At 38.8% G+C, this 24,361-nt stretch overlaps 1 protein-coding gene across 1 annotated transcript; it reads right to left on the bottom strand.

Annotated features, from left to right (window-relative positions):
* Positions 1-104: 104 nt before the first annotated feature.
* On the bottom strand, positions 105-2,498 carry LOC110779269 (50S ribosomal protein 5 alpha, chloroplastic-like). The gene is made up of 2 exons (NM_001426334.1): positions 2,244-2,498; positions 105-778 (listed from the first exon to the last, which is right to left on the bottom strand). Exons 1-2 carry the CDS (start codon positions 2,320-2,322, stop codon positions 429-431), a joined length of 429 nt encoding a protein of 142 aa, NP_001413263.1. The 5' UTR covers positions 2,323-2,498; the 3' UTR covers positions 105-428.
* Between the last annotated feature and the right edge of the window lie 21,863 nt (positions 2,499-24,361).

Below are 24,361 nucleotides of genomic sequence, written 5' to 3'. Positions count from 1 at the left end.
ATTCATGCACAAGAAAAAGGCTAAAAGTGGAGTATCGAAGGGGAGAAATTTAAGGGCAAGGCGGGAAAAAAGGATTTACAAACAGAAAAACAAGTACATAATGACCATACTATGTTTATTCATGCACAAGAAAAAGGCTAAAAGTTGGGAGTGTCCAAGGGAAGAAATTTAAGACCAAGTCGAGAGAAAAAGATTTACACTGCTCTTGATAGATTCACAAACAGAAAAAACAAGTACAAAATGATCATACTATGTTTCTATGTTTCTCATCAACTTTGGCACCTACAGGACAAGGTTTCTCTTCTACAACAAAAATACATAAAAAGTAAATCTCATTCAAGTAATCAGAGCGTAAAAACAAGTTGAATTGCTCCTTCAAAACGAGCTACAAAAGATGATACTAAAAAATAACCTGGCTGTTGCTTCTCTTATACATTCTTGAGCTTCTTCATCTTAGAAGGTGGCCAAGCCCCTCTCTTCCTCAGCTTTCTTTTGCGCATAAGCCTGTTCCTTCGGAGTCTGATCTTTTTTGCCATTTTCATCTTTATCTTCTGTTCAAGCTTCAGCTGCAACTTTGATTCCAGTGGAAGGTTCTGAACTGAGATGTTAGCTTCTTCAACCTTTGACTGATCTCCATCTTCTCCAGCCGTTTCCTCTGCTGCAGCTGACACCATAGCAACCACTGTGCCTCTCTTTTGAGCAATTACGGGTCCGTGAGCCACTAAGCGTTGTCCAAAACTTGGAAGCAACGCAACAGAAACATTTTGCAGCTTGATTGCTGAAAATCCCACCTCGAAAAGTCAGACATCTATCAAGACAATATAACACAGTATACAGGCTAGACATCAACCTTAATTTCTTTTTCTAAGAAATCAATACAAACGTTAAAGGGCAACCAGATTTCATTCCAACAGTACACGTACAACAATACTCCGTACAATGCTTATTACGATTCAAGACACCTCAAAACCTTGCTAATCATTACCCCATTGCCTCAAGGAGAGTCTGATATGGTATCTACAAGGAGAAAAAAAACAACCCCAGCAAGAAAGCTGCAGAATCTGATATGGTATACAAGCCAGACATCAACCTTAATCAATATAATCTTTTACAATGTGTTTGGTTAGATAATATAGAGGGAAAGGGAGGGATTCAACTTCCCTTGTTTGGATATGACCTATGAGGAGGGAAGGGAAGAGAATTGGAGTATTCATTTTCCCTCCCTTTCAATAAACCTAATCCTTTCAACGATGAGAAGATTTGGAAGGAAAATGCAAGCTCACTCTTCCCTCCCTCCCTCACTCACCTCCCTTTTTTTATAAAATTGTTATCCAAACACACTGTAAAGGGAAACCAGAAAACTAGATTTCATTCACGGTACACATAAACTAATACTCCGTACAATGCTTACTCCATATTAGGATTCATCCTACATTTGAAAAACTATACAAGGCACCTCAAAACCTTTCTAAGAGTCCCTACTTAACATACTGATATCTTTTGAGGCGGTTACAGATATGGTATTTGAAAGGAGAAAAATAACAACCCCAACAAGAAAGCTGCAGAAACATTGCCTGAATTATCTTCTCTATAAGCAAAGATCAAGGTGAACCCCCCCCCCCCCCCCCCCCCCCCCCCCCCCCCCCCCCCCCCCCAAAAAGTAGCATTCTCATATTCTAACAAGGACAAATCATTAACATGAGGTTCGAGGATGAAAATGTATGTCCTAATTTTTATGAATAAAAGAAAATTGAGAACCAAGTCAAGAATTTTAATGGCCCGACTAACAAAGGCCATCCTCCTTAATCCCATAAAACGACTTAAAATTACAGAGTACACAAATTGGAAATTCAACCAATTAGATTGAACTGGGGGAAAAGAGTAAATTTGGGAACCCAATTGAACCCATGAGCAAAGTAGTAACTTAAAATTGGTCCGAATTCCAATCAATTTAACATCAACTAATGATTAAACAGATAACGCATAACATAAAATTGGACCCATAATGACATAAAACCAAGAAGCACTATAACTGTTCGACGAAATGCCTCAATGAAAATCAAAATTAAGATAAACCAAATCAATAAAGAAAACCAGGATGCAGAAAGTTGGTATTGAAGCACTAAAACAATTGAACAATGTAAAACACAAAAAAGATAGATACTAATCAAAATTCAGTAACATAATCATATGAATAATGCAGAAAACTCAAACCCAGAAAGTAAAAGGGAGAAAATACTCACGGAAGGAAGAAGAAGAAACGGCAATGGAAGTGATAGGAGGGACAGAGGAGAGAGAAAGGAGAGGAGAAAGGAGTGCCATCTCTCTGCTGAACGCAGTAGAATTCGAGGGTGGCTTTTGGATAAGCTTTTGTAAGAGCGAGGGCGGGTCTTTAATTTGCGTTTTCACATACTCAGTATTTTTTTAGGGGATCACATTATTCTTATTTTAAGGAGAAGATATGGTAAACTCCATTTAGTATTGACCTCAAAGTTGCGGTGACCCATGTTATTAATTAAATCAATGTAACTGACATCGATGGACAAGGAAGCTACATAGCCGGGTTTAGTTAACAAAACAGTTGATAACATTGGTATGTCAAAGAGAATTATGTGTTCAGCAAATGGATGAATCGCCGCACACAACAATTAATAAAGAAAACAAAAAATGTGATACAATGTCAAATATTGTGTAATCTCGTGTCATTCTCATTAATCACACACGTATATATAGTATAACTCAGTTACCTAAACTCTAGGTTACACATTAGGTAACATACCATAGTTAGGACTCTACAGAATATTCACAGAATAATATCTAATATCTTAACATCCCCCTCAAGGTGGAGCATGTAGATCTCGAATGCCCATCTTGGTAAAAAAAAACTCAAATTGCGCCTTCCCCAATGCTTTGGTGAAGATATCTGCTAACTGAACCTTCCGTTCGACGGACTGATGATCCCTTCCTTGATTGCATCTCGAATGAAATGACAATCTGACTCGATGTGTTTTATCCTTTCATGGAACACCGGATTCTGTGCGATATGCAACGCAGACTGACTGTCGCAGTACATCCTCATGCCTTGGTCGTGTGTCACCCCCAAGTCGCGTAGTAGTTGTTTCAACCACTTCAACTCACACGTCAGAGCTGCCATCGACCGATATTCTGCCTCAGCAGACGACCGAGAAACAGTATGTTGTTTCTTGGTCTTCCAAGAAACTGGCGACATACCAAGTGACACAAACCATCCAGTCACCGACCGACGCGTCATTGGACACCCCGCCCAATCCGAATCACACCACCCCTCCAACTGCAACGCACTATCCGACCGGAGTAGTATACCTTGACCCGGACACTTCTTCAAGTATCTCACTACTCGCAAAGCTGCTTCCCAATGTGCCTCCTTTGGTGCTTGCATAAATTGAGATAGGACATGTACGGAGTAAGCGACGTCTGGTCGCGTGACAGCCAAATAAACCAGACGTCCAATCAGACGCCTATACTGCTCACCATCCGACAGGTCTGGCCCGTCTGCCAATGCCAACTTATGATCCTGTTCCATGGGAAAGTCCACAGGCTTTGCTCCCAACAATCCGGCCTCTAAGATGATGTCGAGAGCATATTTTCTCTGACACACATAGAACCCTTGACTACTTCGTGCCACCTCTAACCCAAGAAAGTACTTCAGTGCCCCGAGGTCTTTCATTTTAAAGCACTCCCTCAAGTATGCCTTAAAACTCTCAAGCGCAAACTTGTTATTGCCTGCGATAATCATGTCGTCCACATAAATGAGCACACTCAGCTACAACGTACCTTTAGATAGAGTGAAGAGCGAATAATCCGACAGCGACTGTCGAAAGCCATAGTGCGTCAGTGTCGTCGACAACTTCTGGAACCAACATCTAGGTGCTTGTTTCAATCCATCAACGACTTTCTCATTCGACACACCTTGTCAGAGTTATTCTTCTGGAATCCAGGAGGAATCTTCATATAGATCTCTTCCTCCAAGTCACCGTGCAAGAAAGCATTGTGTACGTCCATCTGATGCACGTCCCACTGTTTGACAGCTGCGACAGCTAGGAAAGTTCAAACTGTCGCCATCTTCGCGACGGGAGCAAATGTCTTATTATAGTCCAACCCTTCCTCCTGATGATTCTCTAGACATATCAATCGGGCGTTCAGTCTCAACAAATTCCCATCCTCATCACGCTTCTCAGTATACACCCATTTACTCCCCAGTGCTTTCTTCCCTTCCGGCAAATTTTCCAACGTCCATGTCCCCTGTTCCTCCAACGCGTCGATTTCAGCAGCCATTGCTTGACACCACCCCTCATGCTGCATCGCTTGTTTAAAACTATTAGGAACTTTCCCTTCTTGCAATGCTGCTATATAATGCCTGTGCTTTGACGAAAAACGCTCATAATTAACAAAATATGTGATAGGATAAGGAGTACATGAGGGTAGTGACGTCGTAGGTGTTTTGTCGGAAGTACTATATTTTTCCCGTATTGTATGTATCACACAGTCTTTCAGCTTTGTCGACGGAAACTTCGCACGCTTCCCCCTTCCTAACTCCGTATCCTCCACACACTGCCTTGTCTCACTCTCATCACTACCCGTCGTCTCATCCACACCTGTCGTTGATGAGACGACGTTTGATTCCACTCGACTAGGTGTATCATGTTGTTGTTCCTCCCTCACAGGCGACAAGACCTCCTCCGTGTCACCCGCAGGCGACGACACCTCCTCAGTGGCACCTGCAGGTGACGACACTTCCTCATTGTCACCTGCATGCGACACCTCCTGAGCACATCCTGTTAGGTTATGATACATATGACAATACATAAATCATGCGGAAAAACCATAAAGCCATGAAAGCATATTATTTACACATAATCATTTACCATAGTATAGATGCATACACTTTGTAGCGTGCCTTCCCTAGCTGCGCCCGAACCGAACAAGAACAAGTCTTTAGGACTCCAAGTCTCGTCCCTCCGTAGATAGTCCACAGTACGTCCGGATCCGCCTCAAGATTGACCAACTAGAATCGCCCTTAAGGTGCTTAGGAATTTTTGGCTATTAGTGCAAGAGTATGGCTGAATTTTCTTTCAAAAACTTACCCTTTGAATACTTTAATCGTGCGTATAAATTATGACCCTAGGCCCTTATTTATAGAGGTTTGGAAAGGGAATTGGAATCCTAGTAGGATACGATTTAATTAAACTTAGAATCCTACAAGGACTCTAATTAATTAAATAATCCTAATAGGAATAGGAATTTAATCACACACCAAATCCTAATAGATTTAGGAATTGTGCATGGACACAAGCACACACACGCACGGAGCCACGAGGGCGCCCGCACGCGTGCGCTCGGCCCACGCAGCCCACGCTGGGCAGTCTTGCCTTGGCGCGCTGGGCCTGCCTTGCGGTGGGCCTTGCGCTGCCTTGGGCTGGGCGTGCGCGCGTCCTTGCTTGCTGGGCGATGGCCTGGCTTCGTGCTGGGCCTTCGTCCGGCATGCCTCGTCCGATGCTTATTCGTACGATACGCTTCCGATTAAATTCCCGGTTCTGGAATTCATTTCCGATACGAACAATATTTAATATTTCCGATTCCGGAATTAATTTCCGTTTCGAACAAATATTTAATATTTCCGTTTCCGGAATTATTTTCCGATTCCGATAATATTTCCGATTCTGACAATATTTCCGTTTCCGGCAATATTTCCGATTCCAGCAATATTTCCATTTCCGATAATATTTTCCGATACGTACCATGTTTCCGTTTCCGGCAACATCTACGACTTGGATAATATTTATATTTCCGATACGATACATATTTCCGTTTCCGGCAATATCATCGTTTCCGGAGTATTCATTTCTTGCTTGTGACGATCTTAGCTCCCACTGAAACCAAGATCCGTCGATTCCGAATATCCATAGATAGAGTATTTAATGCCATTAAATACTTGATCCGTTTACGTACTATTTGTGTGACCCTACGGGTTCAGTAAAGAGTAAGTTGTGGATTAATATCATTAATTCCACTTGAATTGAAGCAGCCTCTAGCTAGGCATTCAGCTCACTTGATCTCACTGAATTATTAACTTGTTAATTAATACTGAACCGCATTTATTAGACTTAACATTGAATGCATACTTGGACCAAGGGCATTATTTCCTTCAGTCTCCCACTTGTCCTTAGGGACAAGTGTGCATTTCCTAATTCCTTTGTCGCTCGATGCTTGCTCTTGAACATAAGGTAAGAGCTGTCATCCTTATTATGTCCAGAGGTGTTTCTCGATTTCAGAGTTCAACTGATTAAATAAACAGATAATCATAGCCTATGATTCATCCGAGTACGGCCATGCATTCCACAGTTTCTAGCTCTCCGAGTGGCCTTGTACAACTTTTAAGCATCTCATCCCGATTTATGGGAGGACAATCCCAATCTTGCGATCTTAAGATTAGACTTCGTTTGATAGGTGATTACCTGAGCCACTACAAAAAAACGCGGCACATTGTGACGCTTTTTGGGACAAATTGCGACGCTCTAAAGTGTCGCTATTTCACATAGCGACGCTTCGGGAGAGAGTCGCTATTTTCATTGCCGCTATTTACCGACGCTTTAGAGAGTCACAATTTGCAAAATATCGATGTATTTCGTTGCCGCTATTTGAAATATAGGGACTCTATAGATAGTCGCAATATTTAGACTGTAAAAAGCGTCACTATTTGCACGCATATAGACACATTTATCCGCCACTATAAACTATATAGAGACGCTTTAGACACCCGAAATATTTAGACTCTTATAAGAGTCCCCATACGTTTATTTTCGTGCGAGTTCTCCTTATTCCCTCCAAAATAATTTAGACCCTTTAAAGCGTCACAATTTGCATCATATTATTTTTCATATATACATAATAATTTAGACACTTTGGAGCGTCACAATTTGCATTATATTTTTTTCATATATATATATATATATATATATATATATATATATATACATATATGTATATATCAATTAATCTAAAATCATGAAATATCTATAAAAAATGTATATCGACCATAGATAACATAATCAAATACAAGTATTAACTTACTACGTACATTATCTTAAAGCAATATATATAAACGTCATGCTATGATTCATATATACTTAGCGATAACGTAGTAAATTTAGAAAAAGTGATAAAAATCATCTATATATTAAATTAATTCGCAGAGTCTAGTCAAACTGAAATAAAAGCGACATTTTAAAATAAAAATAACTTTCTAACTAGCATTATCATTTTTTCTACAAGATAATCCAAAACTAAATAAAAACAACTTCATGGCTACGAACAAACTAATTACCAAGTAAACCTATCTTTATGCTAGCTTAGCTTCAAGATAACTTCATCTCTTGATCTACATTTTAGTATTAGCACTTGAATCATCAATAATCTGCAAAGAAAAGTTAATGTCAAATATATATGAAATATGATGAACATTCCATAAAATTAAGGGAAAATTAACAGTCATCGTTGTGGAATTTTCAAATGTCAGCTGATTCAATAACCAAAGACGATATAACACAATAGTAAAAGTAGAATCGGTAGTAATGGAAATTTTACGGGAGAAGGCAAACCTCCGCAGGTGTCAGATCCCTTCCTGATAAACATGGAATGGAAATCTGAAATATAAAAATAAAGAAGTAAAGATGACCGTTTGTGACACAAACATAAAGAAAATCATCTCAAATAATCGGCATACATTATTTGGAGATCCAATTCAGTAAAGAATCGGCATACATTATGCCCTTGTTCGAGAATCATGATAATTTGTGAAAAATGTAGCTTCAGCCGTGTCCAACACAGACATAGTGTATTAGAGGTCCAACTCCGCCAATTTCCTCATACTTAAACAGTTCTGCATGTCTAAGATAATACCACACATTACCATGTCTGATAAGTGATAATCCTAGCCAGCTGACAAAATGTTTCTTCAATTTAGACAAGAGCACCAACGTCTAATACAGGGATCTAACCTCTGCCATTCTCCATAAATTTTACCTATATTCATGATGCTCATACAAATGTCCTGATTACCCGACTAACTTAGCTACCAAGGCACAAGAGCACAACATAGGCATGTTTCTAGGAAAACAACACTGGCAATGTTCTCAAATTTGGTAACTTCAACACTTTGAGCAGTCATATCCATACCACCCATAATCATGTTCCAATACCCTGACTGTTAGTCAAACAAAGCAAAACTTCGATTCGACATGTTCTCACTTGACATCATAAAATTCGCCAAGCAAACATATTTTTGAACATAAGAATAACTTATTTAACCAGCTAAAAACAGATCCAATTACAAAACAATCACCCTTTAGAAGCACTACTGGAAGCCAGTTTCTGTATACAACATAAACTCGATTCTCCCAAAAAAGATCGAAACTTTGATAGAGTGCATTGACTAGACTGTAAGATATGTGCAGGGAGCTTAACAGAGGTGAGACACATTCCATGTTTGATTTTTATACAAGCATTAAGGGTCAACGATTCTCCCCCCTCCCTTAAAGACCCCCTGATGAGACTTCTAAGAGATCCCAAAACCAACCAGTTGTCATGCCAAATAGATGTTTTGTACCCATTCTCTGCTCCCCACTGAATAGAATTCTAGAATACAGACGAAGTTGAGCCCTTATTACCTATCGCTATCACCAAGTGGTTGAATACAGACCAAGTTGAATGTCATGCCTTTTCTGATCAAGTTCATTTCAAATGTATTATTTTATTTTTGTTCTTTAGTTTGTGATACATTGGTTTCTTTGTTGCGTCTTGTTTAACCATCTTGTTTACACCTGCATGTTCTGGCATAAATTTTTTTAATTCATTTGGTTGATTGAGATTGACAGTATTTATAAAATTGGACAAACATCAGACATCCATTGATATTGGAATAATATTTTAATACTATTGCACCTAATCACCTACAGCCTAGATGCATAGTTTTTACTCACGTACGATGATAGCCGTGTTATGTGTGCATCTGTATTGGTTTGACCTTTTTTAGTGTGCAAGGGTATGAGGCAAACACTGATGTACAGTGAGCAAGGGTATGAATGTGGGCAATGTGATCGGTTGGGTTGGGTGGTGGATGGACTGTTTGAAGGAGGATGAGAAAAATATGGCGGCAATGCTTACATGGATGTGTTGGAATGATCGCAATGCGGTGTTGTATGGAAGCTTACCCAAGTGCCCGAGTGAGACAGTAGCTGCAACAGCTTGTGCCTTGCAAGCATTTGAGCAGGCTGTACAGGAGGGTACTGGTGCAAGGCAAAGGGGAGGGGTAGAGGAGGATAGTGGGAGTGGGGATGGAAGAATGCAGATCATACATCGTAATGAAGTTACTTGGAGTCCACCTGCTGCAGGGGTCTTGAAGATTAATGTTGACGGGGCTATATTTAAAGATGTAGGGGCTGGGATGGGGGTGATAATTAGAGATGAGGAGGGGGCTGTTGTGTGAGCTGCGTGCCTACAGGTAGCACATCAGTGGGAAGTCAGTATAGTAGAAGCAAAATCAATTGTTCTTGGATTAAAGTTGGCTATACAATGTGGGGCAAGGGATGTAGTGGTAGAAAGTGACTGTTTAAAGGTCATTAAATTGGTAAATGGGGAGATAAGAGATGGCCTTTATTTGGGAATGATTGGCAGGGAAATTCGTGAGATAGCTAGCTTGTTTGACTCAATTAGCTTTGTTCATGTTTATAGAGAGGGGGATGCCCGAGTATAGTAGAGGATATTGTTGCTACTGATTTCTGCTTAATTAATAATGATAACTAATGGCCGGTGCCGTTTTCCTCAAAAAAAAGGGTATGAAAGTTAGGCACCTAGAACAGCAACAAGTAGATATGTAGATGGCTAGATGGCTAGAAATTATTTCTCAAATAGCAGTTTCTGCAACAGCTGCCCTGCTTTTTAAAATCATTACCAACACTATCTTAACCTAAACATACTGATAAACATGAGAAAGGAAAACCCGTCTACAAAGGCTACAACAGGTGGATAACAGCCCCAATATCTTCTACTTCTGTCTAGTTTTCCCCCCTAATACGTTCTGTAAGGATAAATCATAGATGATAGCTCTAGACTCAGTTGAAAAGTGTTTCTTCAATAAACGATGTGTTGCTCATACAATACTATGATCCTCAACACAAGTAACAGTAAACAAGACAAATAGAAAGATCAAGAAACTTTTGTATTCAACAACAAGAAATCAGATAGCCTGTTCATAAACTAGTATGGAGCTGCTATATAAAGATAAGTGAACAGACCAAACAAAACAGACTATAGAAGTCAATCAAACAGAAAACAAGCTTTTACTATGTGCAATATTCAACCATAGGAATTGATAAAGAAGACAAATGTAAACCCATGTGAGGTAGGAGATATTGTGGTGGGTACAGTTTTGGCCCTTGGTTCTGTAAGAGCAATGGAATGTCGGATGGCAGCATTCTATGCTGGTTTTCCAGGTCAGTACATTTAATATCAATGCTTGCTAGTCAACCAGTTCCAGTTTCTTACTTTGTTGAAACCGTGTTTTTATGAAGAAAACTCAAGACTTCTGATTACTATGCGCAACTAAAACTCTTTATTGTAGTTGATTTCAGACTTATCTCTCACTTATGGCCAGAGTTCGACTGAGATTTTATCAGGAGAGTAAGTCGGGCTGCTCTCTTGGATTGGCTTACACTTTATGATGGTAATTTGGTGCTTTGTTGTGGTCTGAGCTCATGATCGAATTTGGAGCTTAATCTTTTTTAGGTGGAATTTTAATGACCATGGTTAAGCCATATTTAATGTCATTTGAAAGCTCTGTTATGACACAGGAGTGTAACAATATCAAAGTTCATTATTTTGCATGGCCATTTGTATTTTAAAATGATTTATGAAGTAATATGGGGCATTTAACATTGTGTTTTCTTTACGAGTTACAGAAGGAGGATCATAAATTAACTAACAGAAACCATAGTTTGCTAACAACCCAGACCTAACACCAAACTTGTGTTTCAGCTAATATCAACATAATACCTTATTACTTCTCAGAAGTATACAACGCCCTAGTAGATATAGGGAACTAAATCACATAAAACAACAGATCTACTGTAACCTGTGAATAACAACATCAAGGAAGGAGACGTTCGTTAGTTGCTCGAACAAACGTCCCAACAACGGACTATCGGTTTCAGAAAGTACAAAGGTAATCAAGAGAAATGCAACATAAAAATTAAAAAGAACTGATAATACCTGGATTAGTAACAACAGGGAAGGAGAAGTTCGACAGTTGCTCCAACTATCGTCCCAAGAATAGACTACCAGCAACCGAAACTACAAAAAGAGATAAAACAAATAAGCAGTATACCATTTTTTTCGATAGCAAATTAGAGACACTAAGGAGACGCTCTCTTTCCCAAAACTGTACAGCCGGCCAGATTTCAGAAGCCTCGGCTCATGGTAAGAAAACAAGGGTAGTACAACAACTTTATCTCACAAAAACTGAAGCTATAAAAGGACATCACTTCCTCACTAACATTCTATGCTCTAAATACAAACAACCTAATCACCAAAAACAAAATGCAACAAAAAAACTACAGTGAACCTAAGTCAACAAAGGCAAAAACACGCAGAACTGCTTACTGGCAGCAGATTAGGCAGAACAGATTCAAACAGAAAATTAGACCAAAGAAGCAGCATATCAGAAGATCTATATTCAGAGCGGCAAGCATTAGCAATTCAACATGTCCATCATAACAAACATCAAACAACCCAGCAGTTTCAACAAGTTAACCAAAAAATATAGGCACTCTCCTTCCCAAAACTGTACAGCCGGCCAGATCGAATCGCCGGCCACCACCAAATGTCATGAATGACCAGGGCCTCATAATAAGTGATAGGGAAACACACTCGATCTCCGGTCAAAGTACTCAAATTGATGAAGTCATTTTATGGATTAAAGCAAGCACCAAAGCAATGGTTTACTAAATTCCCTCTATGCATTAAATTGTTTTGGATTTGAACAATCTAAGACTGATTATTCATTATTCACAAGGAATAAAGGTGGAAAGTTTATAGCTGGTCTAGTGTATGTGGATGATCTAATCTTGGCAGCAAATTGTCAAAGGGCCATAGATAATGCTAAATCTCTTCTCTCAGTTCAGTTTTATATGAAAGACACTTGAGAACTTAGCTACTTTCTCGGAATTGAAGTGGTCAAGAGGATAGGTCAAATCAAGACATTTTTCTGTCTCATAAAAACACACTCATAGCCAGACACAGCCACAAGGTTGCAAAATATGATAGAATCGGCTCTCACTAGCATGTAGTATGCTAGGAACTGCTGCAATCCCTACTACATAAAAGCTACTGCAAGTACTAACCTTTTTTTCTATGCATATGCAGCCAATGCAATGTATACATGCAATACAACCTCTAATCTAGCTCACTATGATAACCATGTATGAAACACTAAGTCCATAACTTGGTCCCTGTTTCTTACTGTCAAAATTTCAAGCATAACAAAAATGCATAATTCATATGATGCACCAGCAATTCAACTTAAGGGAAATTCCCAATTTCTAACTTTACTACTCTCATCTCAGTTATATATATCAGAACATCAAGATAAAAAAAAACTACTCTCAGCTCAATAATTCCAAAAGTATACAATAATTTGATATAATTTTGTAACTAGGAGAAGAATATATAACAAAACAACAATAATAATCTTAGTGAAAAAAACAAGTAGGTTTTTAATTTTAAAGGATTGCCTCTCAGGCTCTCAGCAACAACTAGCAATCTAGGAACTTTACCAAGAACACTAGAATAATACCCATAAATCAAACTCACCAACAAGGATAAAAACACAGTGCTATCCAAACTCATCAACAAAATCCAACCCAATCCCATCTGTTGGATTAAATATCTTTTCCAACATAAATCTGTTAAATTGCCAGAAAACTACTATGAGTATATAGAAAAGAAATTTCAAACACACAAATTCCGGCAACAAAAGAATTAAAAAAATTATATACAAGCAAACCTTCAAGAATTTCTTAAGTGAATTGGGAGAATATATCTGACAAACCAAAGAAGTTATATCTCTATAACCCACAACTCAGACGAATTTCTCAGAAAAAACACTAATTTTTAGAAACTTGAAATGTTTTTGTTTGGGCAATTGTGAAGACTGAAGACCCATTAACCTGGGATTTCCATCCTTAAATATTGAGAGGAATGAGAGGATTGCTACAGATTGTGAATGTATTTGAGGGGATTTGCTTTAGGTAACTCTTAAACGTAAATCACATTCTTAAAATAAAGGGAACACAAGCCATAATTATTTTTCTATCAAAGTGGATGGACAATGTGTACCTGTATCATTATTAATTCCGCAAATAACTTCCAAGAGTAACATGCCATCTAGCTTCCCAGATTATCAACTCAACTTGAATTCCTTAAAGGAGTCCATCACCAGCCTATAATTTAAAATCCATAATTTACCTCAGCAATAACAATGATACGAATTTCCACTAATTAAGAATCACAATCAATTTCCCTCTTGAGAAATTATATGATATGGCTCAAATAATAGTTCAAGAGAAACAAAACAATACAAAAGAAATATATCATGAATAAGTACTCATGTATGATTCAACCGATATTTCTTGCTAAACCTTATTAATCCCAAACATAGATTAACACATATAAGATGCACTCATAGTTTTTGAAGCATGTACTCCGTATCTTATTTCAAAATTTTCCATGCCTATAGCTTGAATGCTTAGAAAAACTCAATCCCAACACTACTTCGAGAAACATACCAACAAATATCATTACGCTAGCACAAGCTTGCCCAAATAAAAGAGTCCAAAATCGTTACAAACTTTAACATTCTTAATAAGCTTAACTATCTTTAACACAATCTCATATCGCATAAGATCAAACTTTCACAAATCAGGATCAAACTTTCACAAGTCTTCGCAATCAAACATTCACAAGTCTCACATTCGAATCAATCATAATATTTTAGATTTGGAAACAAAATATTGAGTTCATTGGAATGCTAAAATAATTATTAACATCACACTTTATTTGCGAAATCTCAAATTCAAAAGCAAAACAACACAATACTTGAACTTAAATCAAAATCTTATTCTTAAACTTAAATCACATAATTCTTAAAATCCAGAAAACATAAGCTAGTAGTTTTATCAAAGTGGACTCTAGCTAATACTATCTGCATGAAACACAAGTTAGAAAGCTTTCATTTTTTATCCTTTTAAATATGCAGGGTTTCATTGTGTTTCTTTTGGTCATTGGCATGATATTTCGCTACATTCTGTTATTAAGACATCATCTCTGTTACTGTGTAATCTTCTCAGTAAAAGAATATGCGTGATGAGCTTTCAAAGAAGCTATAAGAAACTAGCAGTACTCTATTCTATTTTGTTATACAAATTCATGGATGGAAAACAACAGCTTATATCAAAACATGAATTACAACAATACTACATGCCATCGGCCCCATTGTAAGTTCGGTTATTTACACATGTTTTGGTGCAGGGAAAGGCTTCTTTTTTTTACTTGGTTACCTTATCTTTATATTAGAAATTGTCCATGTGGTGAGATGCACAGTCACAGTTCTCCTGGGAGAAGTGAAGGTAACTTTGAGAAGTTTTAAAACATATGTGGTACGAGAAGCCACTGATCTAATAATTTTCTAATTTTGACAAACGACCAACTCCTTATATCATCTCCAAGAGAAATACATCACCAGACCTTCCAGAATTATCAAACTTAACTTGAATCTTTATTTATTCCAATGATTCACCTCGCCACCAAATAACCATGAATCAATCTCTCTTTCAAATCAACAATAATATTTACCATAACTGATCAAGGAACTTAATTAATTCCTCTAAATTGTTCTAGATATCATTTATCAAAATAATAGAATTAACTATCATGAATCAATCTCTCTTTCAAATCAACAATAATATTTACCATAACTATCACCAAATAACCATGAATCAATCTCTCTTTCAAATCAACAATAATATTTACCGTAACTGATCAAGGAACTTAATTAATTCCTCTAAATTGTTCTAGATATCATTTATCAAAATAATAGAATTAACTATCAAAACTAAAAGTGGACAATCTTAGATCTAGTTGAAAATTTTTAGCTCAAATAGATAAAATTGATTTGGGATTTAAAGTCAACAGAACTAAGTTGGGCATAAATTATACCTGACATATCATCTTCAAAGAAGAGAATAGGAATAAGGACAACACAGTAACAAGAGAAACAATGACAACAGAACATCAGGGTCTCCGAAAACATCCAAAACGTGACCCTCAAATGAGATCAACCGGAAAAAGAGCGGCGGCAAGGATCAACCACCACCCAAAACCGCCAGCCGTGCTAGAAAGATAACGGCAGCAGCTGCTTGTGTCGAATCAGATGAAGTAAGGAAGGAGCATCGCCAGTACCACACCGGCGGTGGTGCACGAAGACGATGGTAGGAGGCTGTAGACGGTGCATCAACGTCGTGCAACAACAAGAACAACCCGCAACATCAAATAAGTGAGAGACGGGTTGGGGTTTTTGGGCCACGAATTGGCGGGGATAATGGGTGGTTCTACACCTCTTTAATTTGGGTGTTTCCGGCAGCAACGATTGATACAGGTGATTGATCTTGATCTTTTTAGAAATTGAAATTAGAGGAGAAAAGTAAGAAAGTTGTTTGATCTTTTCTGTAGGAAGGTTTCTAGAGGAGCACGGAGAAGTTGATTTTTGAGAGTGTAGGTTGAGTCGGTTGTGGAACGAGATCTGATAATCGTGGAGTGGGGTGTGGGAGCAGGGATAGGAGAATTAGACGGGATTTTAGGGCAAAATACGGAGTATCATTTTGCGGGCTTACAAATACGTGGGTCCACGTAATTATTTTTTTAAATAGCGACGCTTTAGTCCGTCGAAATATGTTGCGACTCTCTAAAGCGTCGCAATTTGCACAGTAATGTTCGCGCTGCTACATCTCTTGCGACCCTTTGTTACACCGTCGCAATTACTCCGTCTACATATGTGGCCTATTTTTGTAGTGAGCGTTGCCTTTATAGCCTCCTTTTACGGTGCGACGGTTGGTCAACGTCAAAGTAACCAGTTCTCAAACAAGTAATCTCAAATCACTCAGGTATTGAGGATTTAGTGTCTAATAATTTTAATGAAATTTACTTATGACAGATTTTCATCTCTTACAGTAAAGTTTCATAGGTCTGTCCGATACTAGTCTTCCCAAAGTAAGTATCTATGCAAATGATTATGACATTGCCATGTCCACATAGTTCAAGAAACAGAACTACTAGTCATCTTGCATTCTAGTCGTCTAACGTTTTCTATGCGTCCAATTTTATAGAAAACTCCGACCAGGGACCACTTTAACCTTTTGACATTCAAGTTCACTTGATAGACATTTCTTAGTCACAAGACTGGTCCTGACAGTCTATCTTGAATATATCGTCAAATTGAAGGGACTCATCATTTAATAAACCACAAATTAAATGGAAAAATGAATTCTTTTCATTTATTGTGAATGATTAACCAATAATGTTTTACAAAGATTTAAACTCTAAAACTTTAAAACATTAAACAGAGACATCAAAGCCATTCTCCAATATGCTTGATTCCCATAGCTGCAGTGTGCGAGTTGTGCTTCGCCTGCGGCAGAGGTTTAGTTAATGGATCTGATATGTTGTCATCAGTACCAATTTTGCTTATCTCGACTTCTTTTCTTTCAACGAACTCTCGTAGAAGGTGAAATATACGAAGTACATGCTTGACTCTCTGGTGGTGTCTAGGCTCCTTTGCCTGTGCAATAGCTCCGTTATTATCACAATACAGGGCTATTGGTCCTTTAATGGAGGGGACTACACCAAGTTCACCTATGAACTTCCTTATCCATATAGCTTCCTTTGCTGCTTCATGTGCAGCAATGTACTCCGCTTCAGTTGTAGAATCCGCAATGGTGCTTTGCTTAGCACTTTTCCAGCTTACTGCTCCTCCGTTGAGGCAGAAGACAAACCCAGACTGTGATCTGAAATCATCTTTGTCGGTTTGGAAACTTGCGTCCGTGTAGCCTTTAACAATTAATTCATCATCTCCACCATAGACCAGGAAGTCATCTTTGTGCCTTTTCAGGTACTTCAGAATATTCTTGGCAGCAGTCCAATGCGCCTCCCCTGGGTCTGACTGGTGTCTGCTCGTAGCACTGAGTGCGTACGCAACATCCGGGCGTGTACATATCATAGCATACATTATTGAACCAATCAATGATGCATATGGAATCCCATTCATTCGTCTACGCTCATCAAGTGTTTTTGGGCACTGAGTCTTGCTTAGAGTCATTCCATGAGACATGGGTAGGTAGCCTCGCTTGGAGTCCGCCATCTTGAACCTATCAAGCACCTTATTGATATAAGTGCTTTGACTAAGTCCAATCATCTTTTTAGATCTATCTCTGTAAATCTTGATGCCCAATATGTACTGTGCTTCTCCTAGATCTTTCATCGAAAAACATTTCCCAAGCCAAATCTTGACGGAGTTCAACATAGGAATGTCATTTCCGATAAGTAATATGTCGTCGACATATAATACTAGGAAAGCAATTTTGCTCCCACTGACCTTCTTGTATACACAAGATTCGTCCGCGTTCTTGATGAAACCAAAGTCACTGACTGCTTCATCAAAACGTATATTCCAGCTCCTGGATGCCTGCTTCAATCCGTAGATTGACTTCTTTAGCTTGCATACCTTTTTAGCATTCTTTGGATCCTCAAAACCTTCAGGCTGTGTCATAAACACAGTTTCTGTTAAAACGCCGTTTAAGAAAGCGGTTTTGACATCCATCTGCCATATTTCGTAATCGTAATATGCAGCGATTGCTAACATTATCCGAATAGACTTTAGCATTGCAACTGGTGAAAAGGTTTCATCGTAATCCACACCGTGGACTTGCCTGTAACCTTTTGCAACCAATCTAGCTTTGAAAACTTCAAGTTTCCCATCCTTGTCCTTTTTCAGTTTGAAAACCCATTTGCTTCCAATGGCTTGGTAGCCATCTGGCAAATCGACCAAATCCCATACTTGGTTTTCAGACATGGAGTCTAATTCAGATTGCATGGCTTCTTGCCATTGCTTGGAGCTAGGGCTCGTCATAGCTTGTTTGTAAGTCGCAGGTTCATCACTTTCAAGTAATAGAACGTCATAGCTTTCGTTCGTCAAAATACCTAAGTACCTTTCCGGTTGAGATCTATATCTTTGCGATCTACGCGGGGTAACATTTCTAGATTGACCATGATTCTCACCAGATTCTTCTAAAGATCTTTGAGTTTCATCCTGAATGTCATCTTGAGCATTCTCTAAAGTTTGTTGTTCGACTCGAATTTCTTCGAGGTCTACTTTTCTCCCACTTGTCATTTTGGAAATGTGATCTTTCTCCAAAAAGACACCATCTCGAGCAACAAACACCTTGTTCTCAGATGTATTGTAGAAGTAATACCCCTTTGTTTCCTTTGGATAGCCCACAAGGATACATTTGTCAGATTTTGGATGAAGTTTGTCTGAAATTAATCGTTTGACGTATACTTCACATCCCCAAATCTTAAGAAAAGACACATTTGGAGGCTTTCCAAACCATAATTCATATGGAGTCTTTTCGACAGCTTTAGACGGAGCTCTATTTATAGTAAGTGCAACTGTATTTAGTGCATGTCCCCAAAATTCTAATGGAAGCTCGGCCTGACCCATCATTGACCTGACCATGTCTAGCAAGGTTCTGTTCCTCCGTTCCGACACACCGTTCCATTGTGGTGTTCCAGGAGGAGTCAATTCTGATAGAATTCCACATTCTTTCAGATGGTCATCAAATTCATAGCTCAGATATTCACCGCCTCTATCAGACCGCAGTGCCTTAATCTTCTTGCCTAATTGATTCTCTACTTCACTCTGAAATTCCTTGAATTTGTCAAAGGATTCAGACTTATGCTTCATTAAGTAGACATAACCATATCTACTGAAGTCATCAGTGAAAGTGATAAAGTAGCTGAAACCACCTCTAGAATTTGTACTCATTGGTCCACATACATCTGTATGGATTAAACCCAATAGTTCATTTGCTCTTTCTCCAACTTTAGAGAAAGGTTGCTTTGTCATTTTGCCAAGTAAACATGATTCGCATTTACCATAATCCTCTAAGTCAAATGGTTCTAGAATTCCTTCCTTTTGAAGTCTTTCTAAGCGTTTCAAGTTTATATGGCCTAATCGACAATGCCACAGATAGGTGAGATCTGAATCATTCTTTTTGGCCTTTTTGGTATTTATGTTATATACTTGTTTGTCGTGATCTAATAAATAAAGTCCATTGACTAATCTAGCAGATCCATAAAACATCTCTTTAAAATAAAACGAACAACTATTGTCTTTTATTAAAAAGGAAAATCCCTTAGCATCTAAGCAAGAAACTGAAATGATGTTTTTAGTAAGACTTGGAACATGGAAACATTCTTCCAGTTCCAAAACTAGCCCGGGGGGCAACGACAAATAGTAAGTTCCTACAGCTAATGCAGCAATCCGTGCTCCATTTCCCACTCGTAGGTCGACTTCACCCTTGCTTAACTTTCTACTTCTTCTTAGTCCCTGTGGATTGGAACATAAGTGTGAGCCACAACCTGTATCTAATACCCAAGAAGTTGAATTAGCAAGTATACAGTCTATAACGAAAATACCTGAAGATGGAACGACTGTTCCGTTCTTCTGATCTTCCTTTAGCTTCAAGCAATCTCTCTTCCAATGCCCCTTCTTCTTGCAGTAGAAGCATTCGGATTCAGAAGTGGGTTGACTGACCTTCCTCTTTACAGATTTGGCGCCAGTTTGCTTAGTTGGGCTGGCCTTGTTGCCACCTTTCTTATCATTCCTCTTCTTTCCAGATTTCTTGAACTTGCCCCCACGCACCATAAGCACATCCTGCTTATCACTATTGAGCGTCTTTTCAGCGGTCTTCAGCATACCGTGAAGCTCAGTGAGCGTTTTGTCCAGACTATTCATATTGTAGTTCAGTTTGAACTGATCATACCCGCTATGAAGAGAATGGAGGATGGTGTCTATAGCCATTTCCTGAGAAAATTGCTGATCCAGCCGACTCATATTCTCAATGAGTTCAATCATTTTGAGAACATGTGGACTTACGGGCTCGCCTTTCTTAAGCTTGGTCTCAAGAATTTGCCTATGAGTCTCGAATCTTTCGACTCGAGCCAGATCTTGGAACATGTTCTTCAACTCACTGATGATTGTGAAAGCATCTGAGTTGATGAACGTTTTCTGCAGATCCGCACTCATGGTGGCGAGCATTAGACATTTCACATCCTTGTTGGCATCAATCCAACGATTGAGGGCTGCCTGAGTGACCCCGTCGCCTGCGGCTTCGGGCATCGCCTCATCTAGGACATACTCCTTTTCTTCCTGCATAAGAACTATTTGCAAGTTCCTTTGCCAGTCAAGGAAGTTTTTCCCGTTCAACTTCTCCTTTTCGAGAATTGATCGAAAGTTGAATAAATTGTTGTTTGCCATATTAAAAACTACAATTGAAAAGAATAAAAAAATAAATAACCATTCACAGTTTCTCTTAATAAACTTAAATTCTAGCATACATGCATAATTCAATGTTTATTAAGCATTTTATTCAAGTTATGTGTTCCGGCAGGTGTGAATAAAATGATTTCAAGATCCTAAAATCATTGAAGAACTAAGCACAGTTTGTCGACTTAATCCTAAAACATCTTAGGTAAGCAAACGCCTTTTGCTAATAGTCTAGAAACTATTCTTGGTTGATAGGTACGTCTAAGAACTTATTAGGTAAACCTATCGATTTTGCCACGACATAAAAGGACTCCTTACTTATATCGTTGAGTTTCACCAAAACTAACATGTACTCACAATTATTTGTGTACCTTGCCCCTTTAGGACCAATAAGTAACACCTCGCTGAGCGAAAACTATTACTAGATTGATGTAAAGGATATCCAAGCAAGTGTATATTTTGGCATGGCACCTTTTAACTCAATTTTTAAGTTTGGAACTTAAGGCTCTTACTATGTTGGTTAGATTTTAAGTGAACTAAAATCCTTAATCATGCAACATAATCAAGCCACAATCTTATGCATAATTAAGACATATTTAAAGCAATAAATAACTTAAAGCATGCATAAGATAAATGTGATCTAGTATGGCCCGACTTCATCTTGAAGCTTTGACTTCAAAGTCCGTCTGAAAATCTCCGTGGGAGGCACCATTTTCTTCAAATAGGATAAGCTATAATTAAAACTAATTACAACTATTTGATGGTACGCAGACCATATTTAAATTGAAAAACAACTTTGGTACTTTAGACCAAATTACATTCAAATTAATGGTACGCAGACCATATTTTCTATCCTATTTGGGCCATACTAGTCACTTCATAACCTGCAAAACAGTACATATACAATATATACCATTCACCCATTCATTATCATGAATGGCCCACGTAGCTGGTTAGTAAAACACATTATGCATCACGTAAACATTTGTAGCAATTAATCAAGGGCACCAATAATCTACCAATTATTCAGTCCTTATTAATTCTAATCAAGTTGTTTTAACCTTAAGGATTTGTAGACCTAATCAAGAGTTTATGACTAAAAAGCGCTCCCACTTAAACCAATAAATTCATATGCTTTACTAATTTTAAACATAAAAATGTATTTCAAGTCTAACCGGAAACATACAAATTTAATTAAAATTTAAAGCCCATATAAATTTATAATTGAATCCAAAAATTTTAATTTGATTTCAGTCGTATTTAAATTAATTCATGATTTTAATTTTAGTAAAATAATTAGAATAAATAAAATTTATTATAATTACAATAATCAAAATTAAAATCCAAGAAAATAATTTAAATTATTAATTTTAAAATTAATTAAAATTACGTAAACTGAAAATTTCAAATTAAACATTCAAAACGATCTAATCGTAATGCAAACACCCTACGCATCGCACGCCCATGGGCCACACGCACACAGCCATCGCTGGCCATGTGCGCGCAGCCCATGCGCTCGTCGCATAGCTGCTGCATCTACCCATCGCAAGCCATCGCACAAGTTGGTGCTCGCTGCGCGCGCGCCAGCGCTCGATGCACGCGAGCCATCGCTCGCTGTGCGCGCTCGCCAGCGCTTGCTGCGCGCGCTCCAGCGCTCGATGCACGCGAGCCATCGCTCGCTGTGCGCGAGCCATCGCTCGCTGTGCGCGAGCCATCGCTCGCTGTGCGCGAGCAATTGCTCGCTGCGCGCGATCGACGCTGGGCGCAGCGCTCGTGGTACGCGAGCTTGCGCTCGTGGCACGCGAGCTTGCGCTCGTGGCACGCGAGCTTGCGCTCGTGGCACGCGAGCTTGCGCTCGCTGCGCGCGCTTGCGCGAGGCAGTGCGCGTTGTGGCGCAGCTCGCTTGCTGCCCACACGCGACTGCCGTGCCTTGCCTTCGCCCATGCCCATTCGTCCATAGCTCGTGGCCCACGACACAAGGCAGGGCTGCTGCCTTGTGCTCGTGCACCATGCCCTTGCTCATTGCATTCGTGCCGCACGGGCGACGAGCTCCCTTGCTCGTCGTCGCATGCCCGCACTATACAACACCCCTTAAGTGTAACACGAAGCGTCCATTGCTTTGTGCGTGCAAGTTATATGAACGAATCGCATAAAAATTTAAAATTTATATTTAAAATTAATGACAAATTAATAAATTAATATTAATTTCATAATTTTAGGGCGAAAAAATCGAAAATTTATTATTCAATTGATTTCCGATTATCATGGATTCAAGCCTAGGTCAAAAAAATTTAAAATTTATCATAAATTTACAATTTTTATGGTGGTTTTTAATCATAGGTTTCTAATTAAATTATAATTAATTATGAAAATCAAATTAATTCTAAATTATTCTAATTTTCAACTAATTAATCATAATTACAAATTAGATTGCATAATTAACAAGGCTAGGCATTCAAACTTGTTAAACATATACAGTAGGTCAATCAAAAATTCAAGATTTATCAACAAGAATCGCAAATATTTAATTTAACATCTTAAATTTACGAAATTTTGCATTCAAAAAACTAAAACTTTCGAAAAGTCATAGTTAGGCTTCGAATTTGAGAATTCAGGGTTCGGCAGAAAACTACTATTTTTGTCAAAATTTTAGAATGCCTTTTACATGCGGAATTGACACAAAAATCACTCGATTTGGATGAGTAACGAAGAAACTGCCGAAAAACTGCGTACGTATAATTAAATAAACGCAATTTGCAATTAATTAACAATTACGAAAATTAATCACCCCTTTTAATTCTTGCAAATTTGTAATATTTAACCATGTTCATGCAATTTAGATTATGAAAATAATAAGAGGCTCTGATACCACTGTTAGGTTATGATACATATGACAATTCATAAATCATGCGGAAACAACCATTAAGCCAGGAATACATATTATTTACACATAATCATTTAGCATAGTTTAGATGCATACTCTTTGTTGCGTGCCTTCCCTAGCTGCGCCCGAACCGAACAAGAACAAGTCTTTAGGACTCCAAGTGTCGTCCCTCCGTAGATAGTCCACAGCACGTCCGGATCCGCCTTAAGATTGACCAACTAGAATCGCCCCTAAGGTACTATAAATTTTCGGCACTTTTGAGCAAGATGTGTGACTGAATTTTTCTCTTAAAACTCACTTTGAATACTTGAATAACGCGTTATAAATTGTGAACCCAGGCCACATATTTATAGGGGTATGGAAAGAGAATAAGAATCCTATTAGGATACGAATTAATTAAATTAGAATTATAATAAAACTCTTATTTAATTAATTTATCAAATAGAATTAGGAATTTAATCATTAAACGAACTCTGCACGTTTTAGGTTTCGTATGCGAACACAAACACTTACGCGAGCATGACCCGCAAGCGTGCAGGCCATGCCCGCACACAGCCCACACGACCGCACGGCCCACGCGAGCTACAAGCCCACGCGAGTTGCAGCAATGCTCGCAGCCCACTGCTCGCAGCTGCGCGCGCTGCGCGCGCTGTGCGCGCTGCCACGGCCTGCTGGGCCTGGCCTGGCGTGGCCTTGGCTGTTCGTGTGGCGCGCTTGGCTTGCTGGACGATGGCCTGGCTTCGTGCTGGGCCCTCGTCCGGCAGGCCTCGTCTGATGCTTATTCGTAC

This window comes from Spinacia oleracea, chromosome 1, assembly GCF_020520425.1.
Source record: "Spinacia oleracea cultivar Varoflay chromosome 1, BTI_SOV_V1, whole genome shotgun sequence".
Classification (NCBI taxonomy): Eukaryota; Viridiplantae; Streptophyta; class Magnoliopsida; order Caryophyllales; family Amaranthaceae; genus Spinacia; species Spinacia oleracea.
This window is presented reverse-complemented; position numbering and strand designations above follow the sequence as displayed.

Excerpts from the sequence above, each read along its gene's own strand:
- LOC110779269 (NM_001426334.1), bottom strand. The coding sequence starts at position 2,322 with ATGGCACTCCTTTCTCCTCTCCTTTCTCTCTCCTCTGTCCCTCCTATC. Across the intron at positions 779-2,243 it reads CGTTTCTTCTTCTTCCTTCC|CAATCAAGCTGCAAAATGTT; the intron begins GTGAGTATTTTC and ends TGGGATTTTCAG.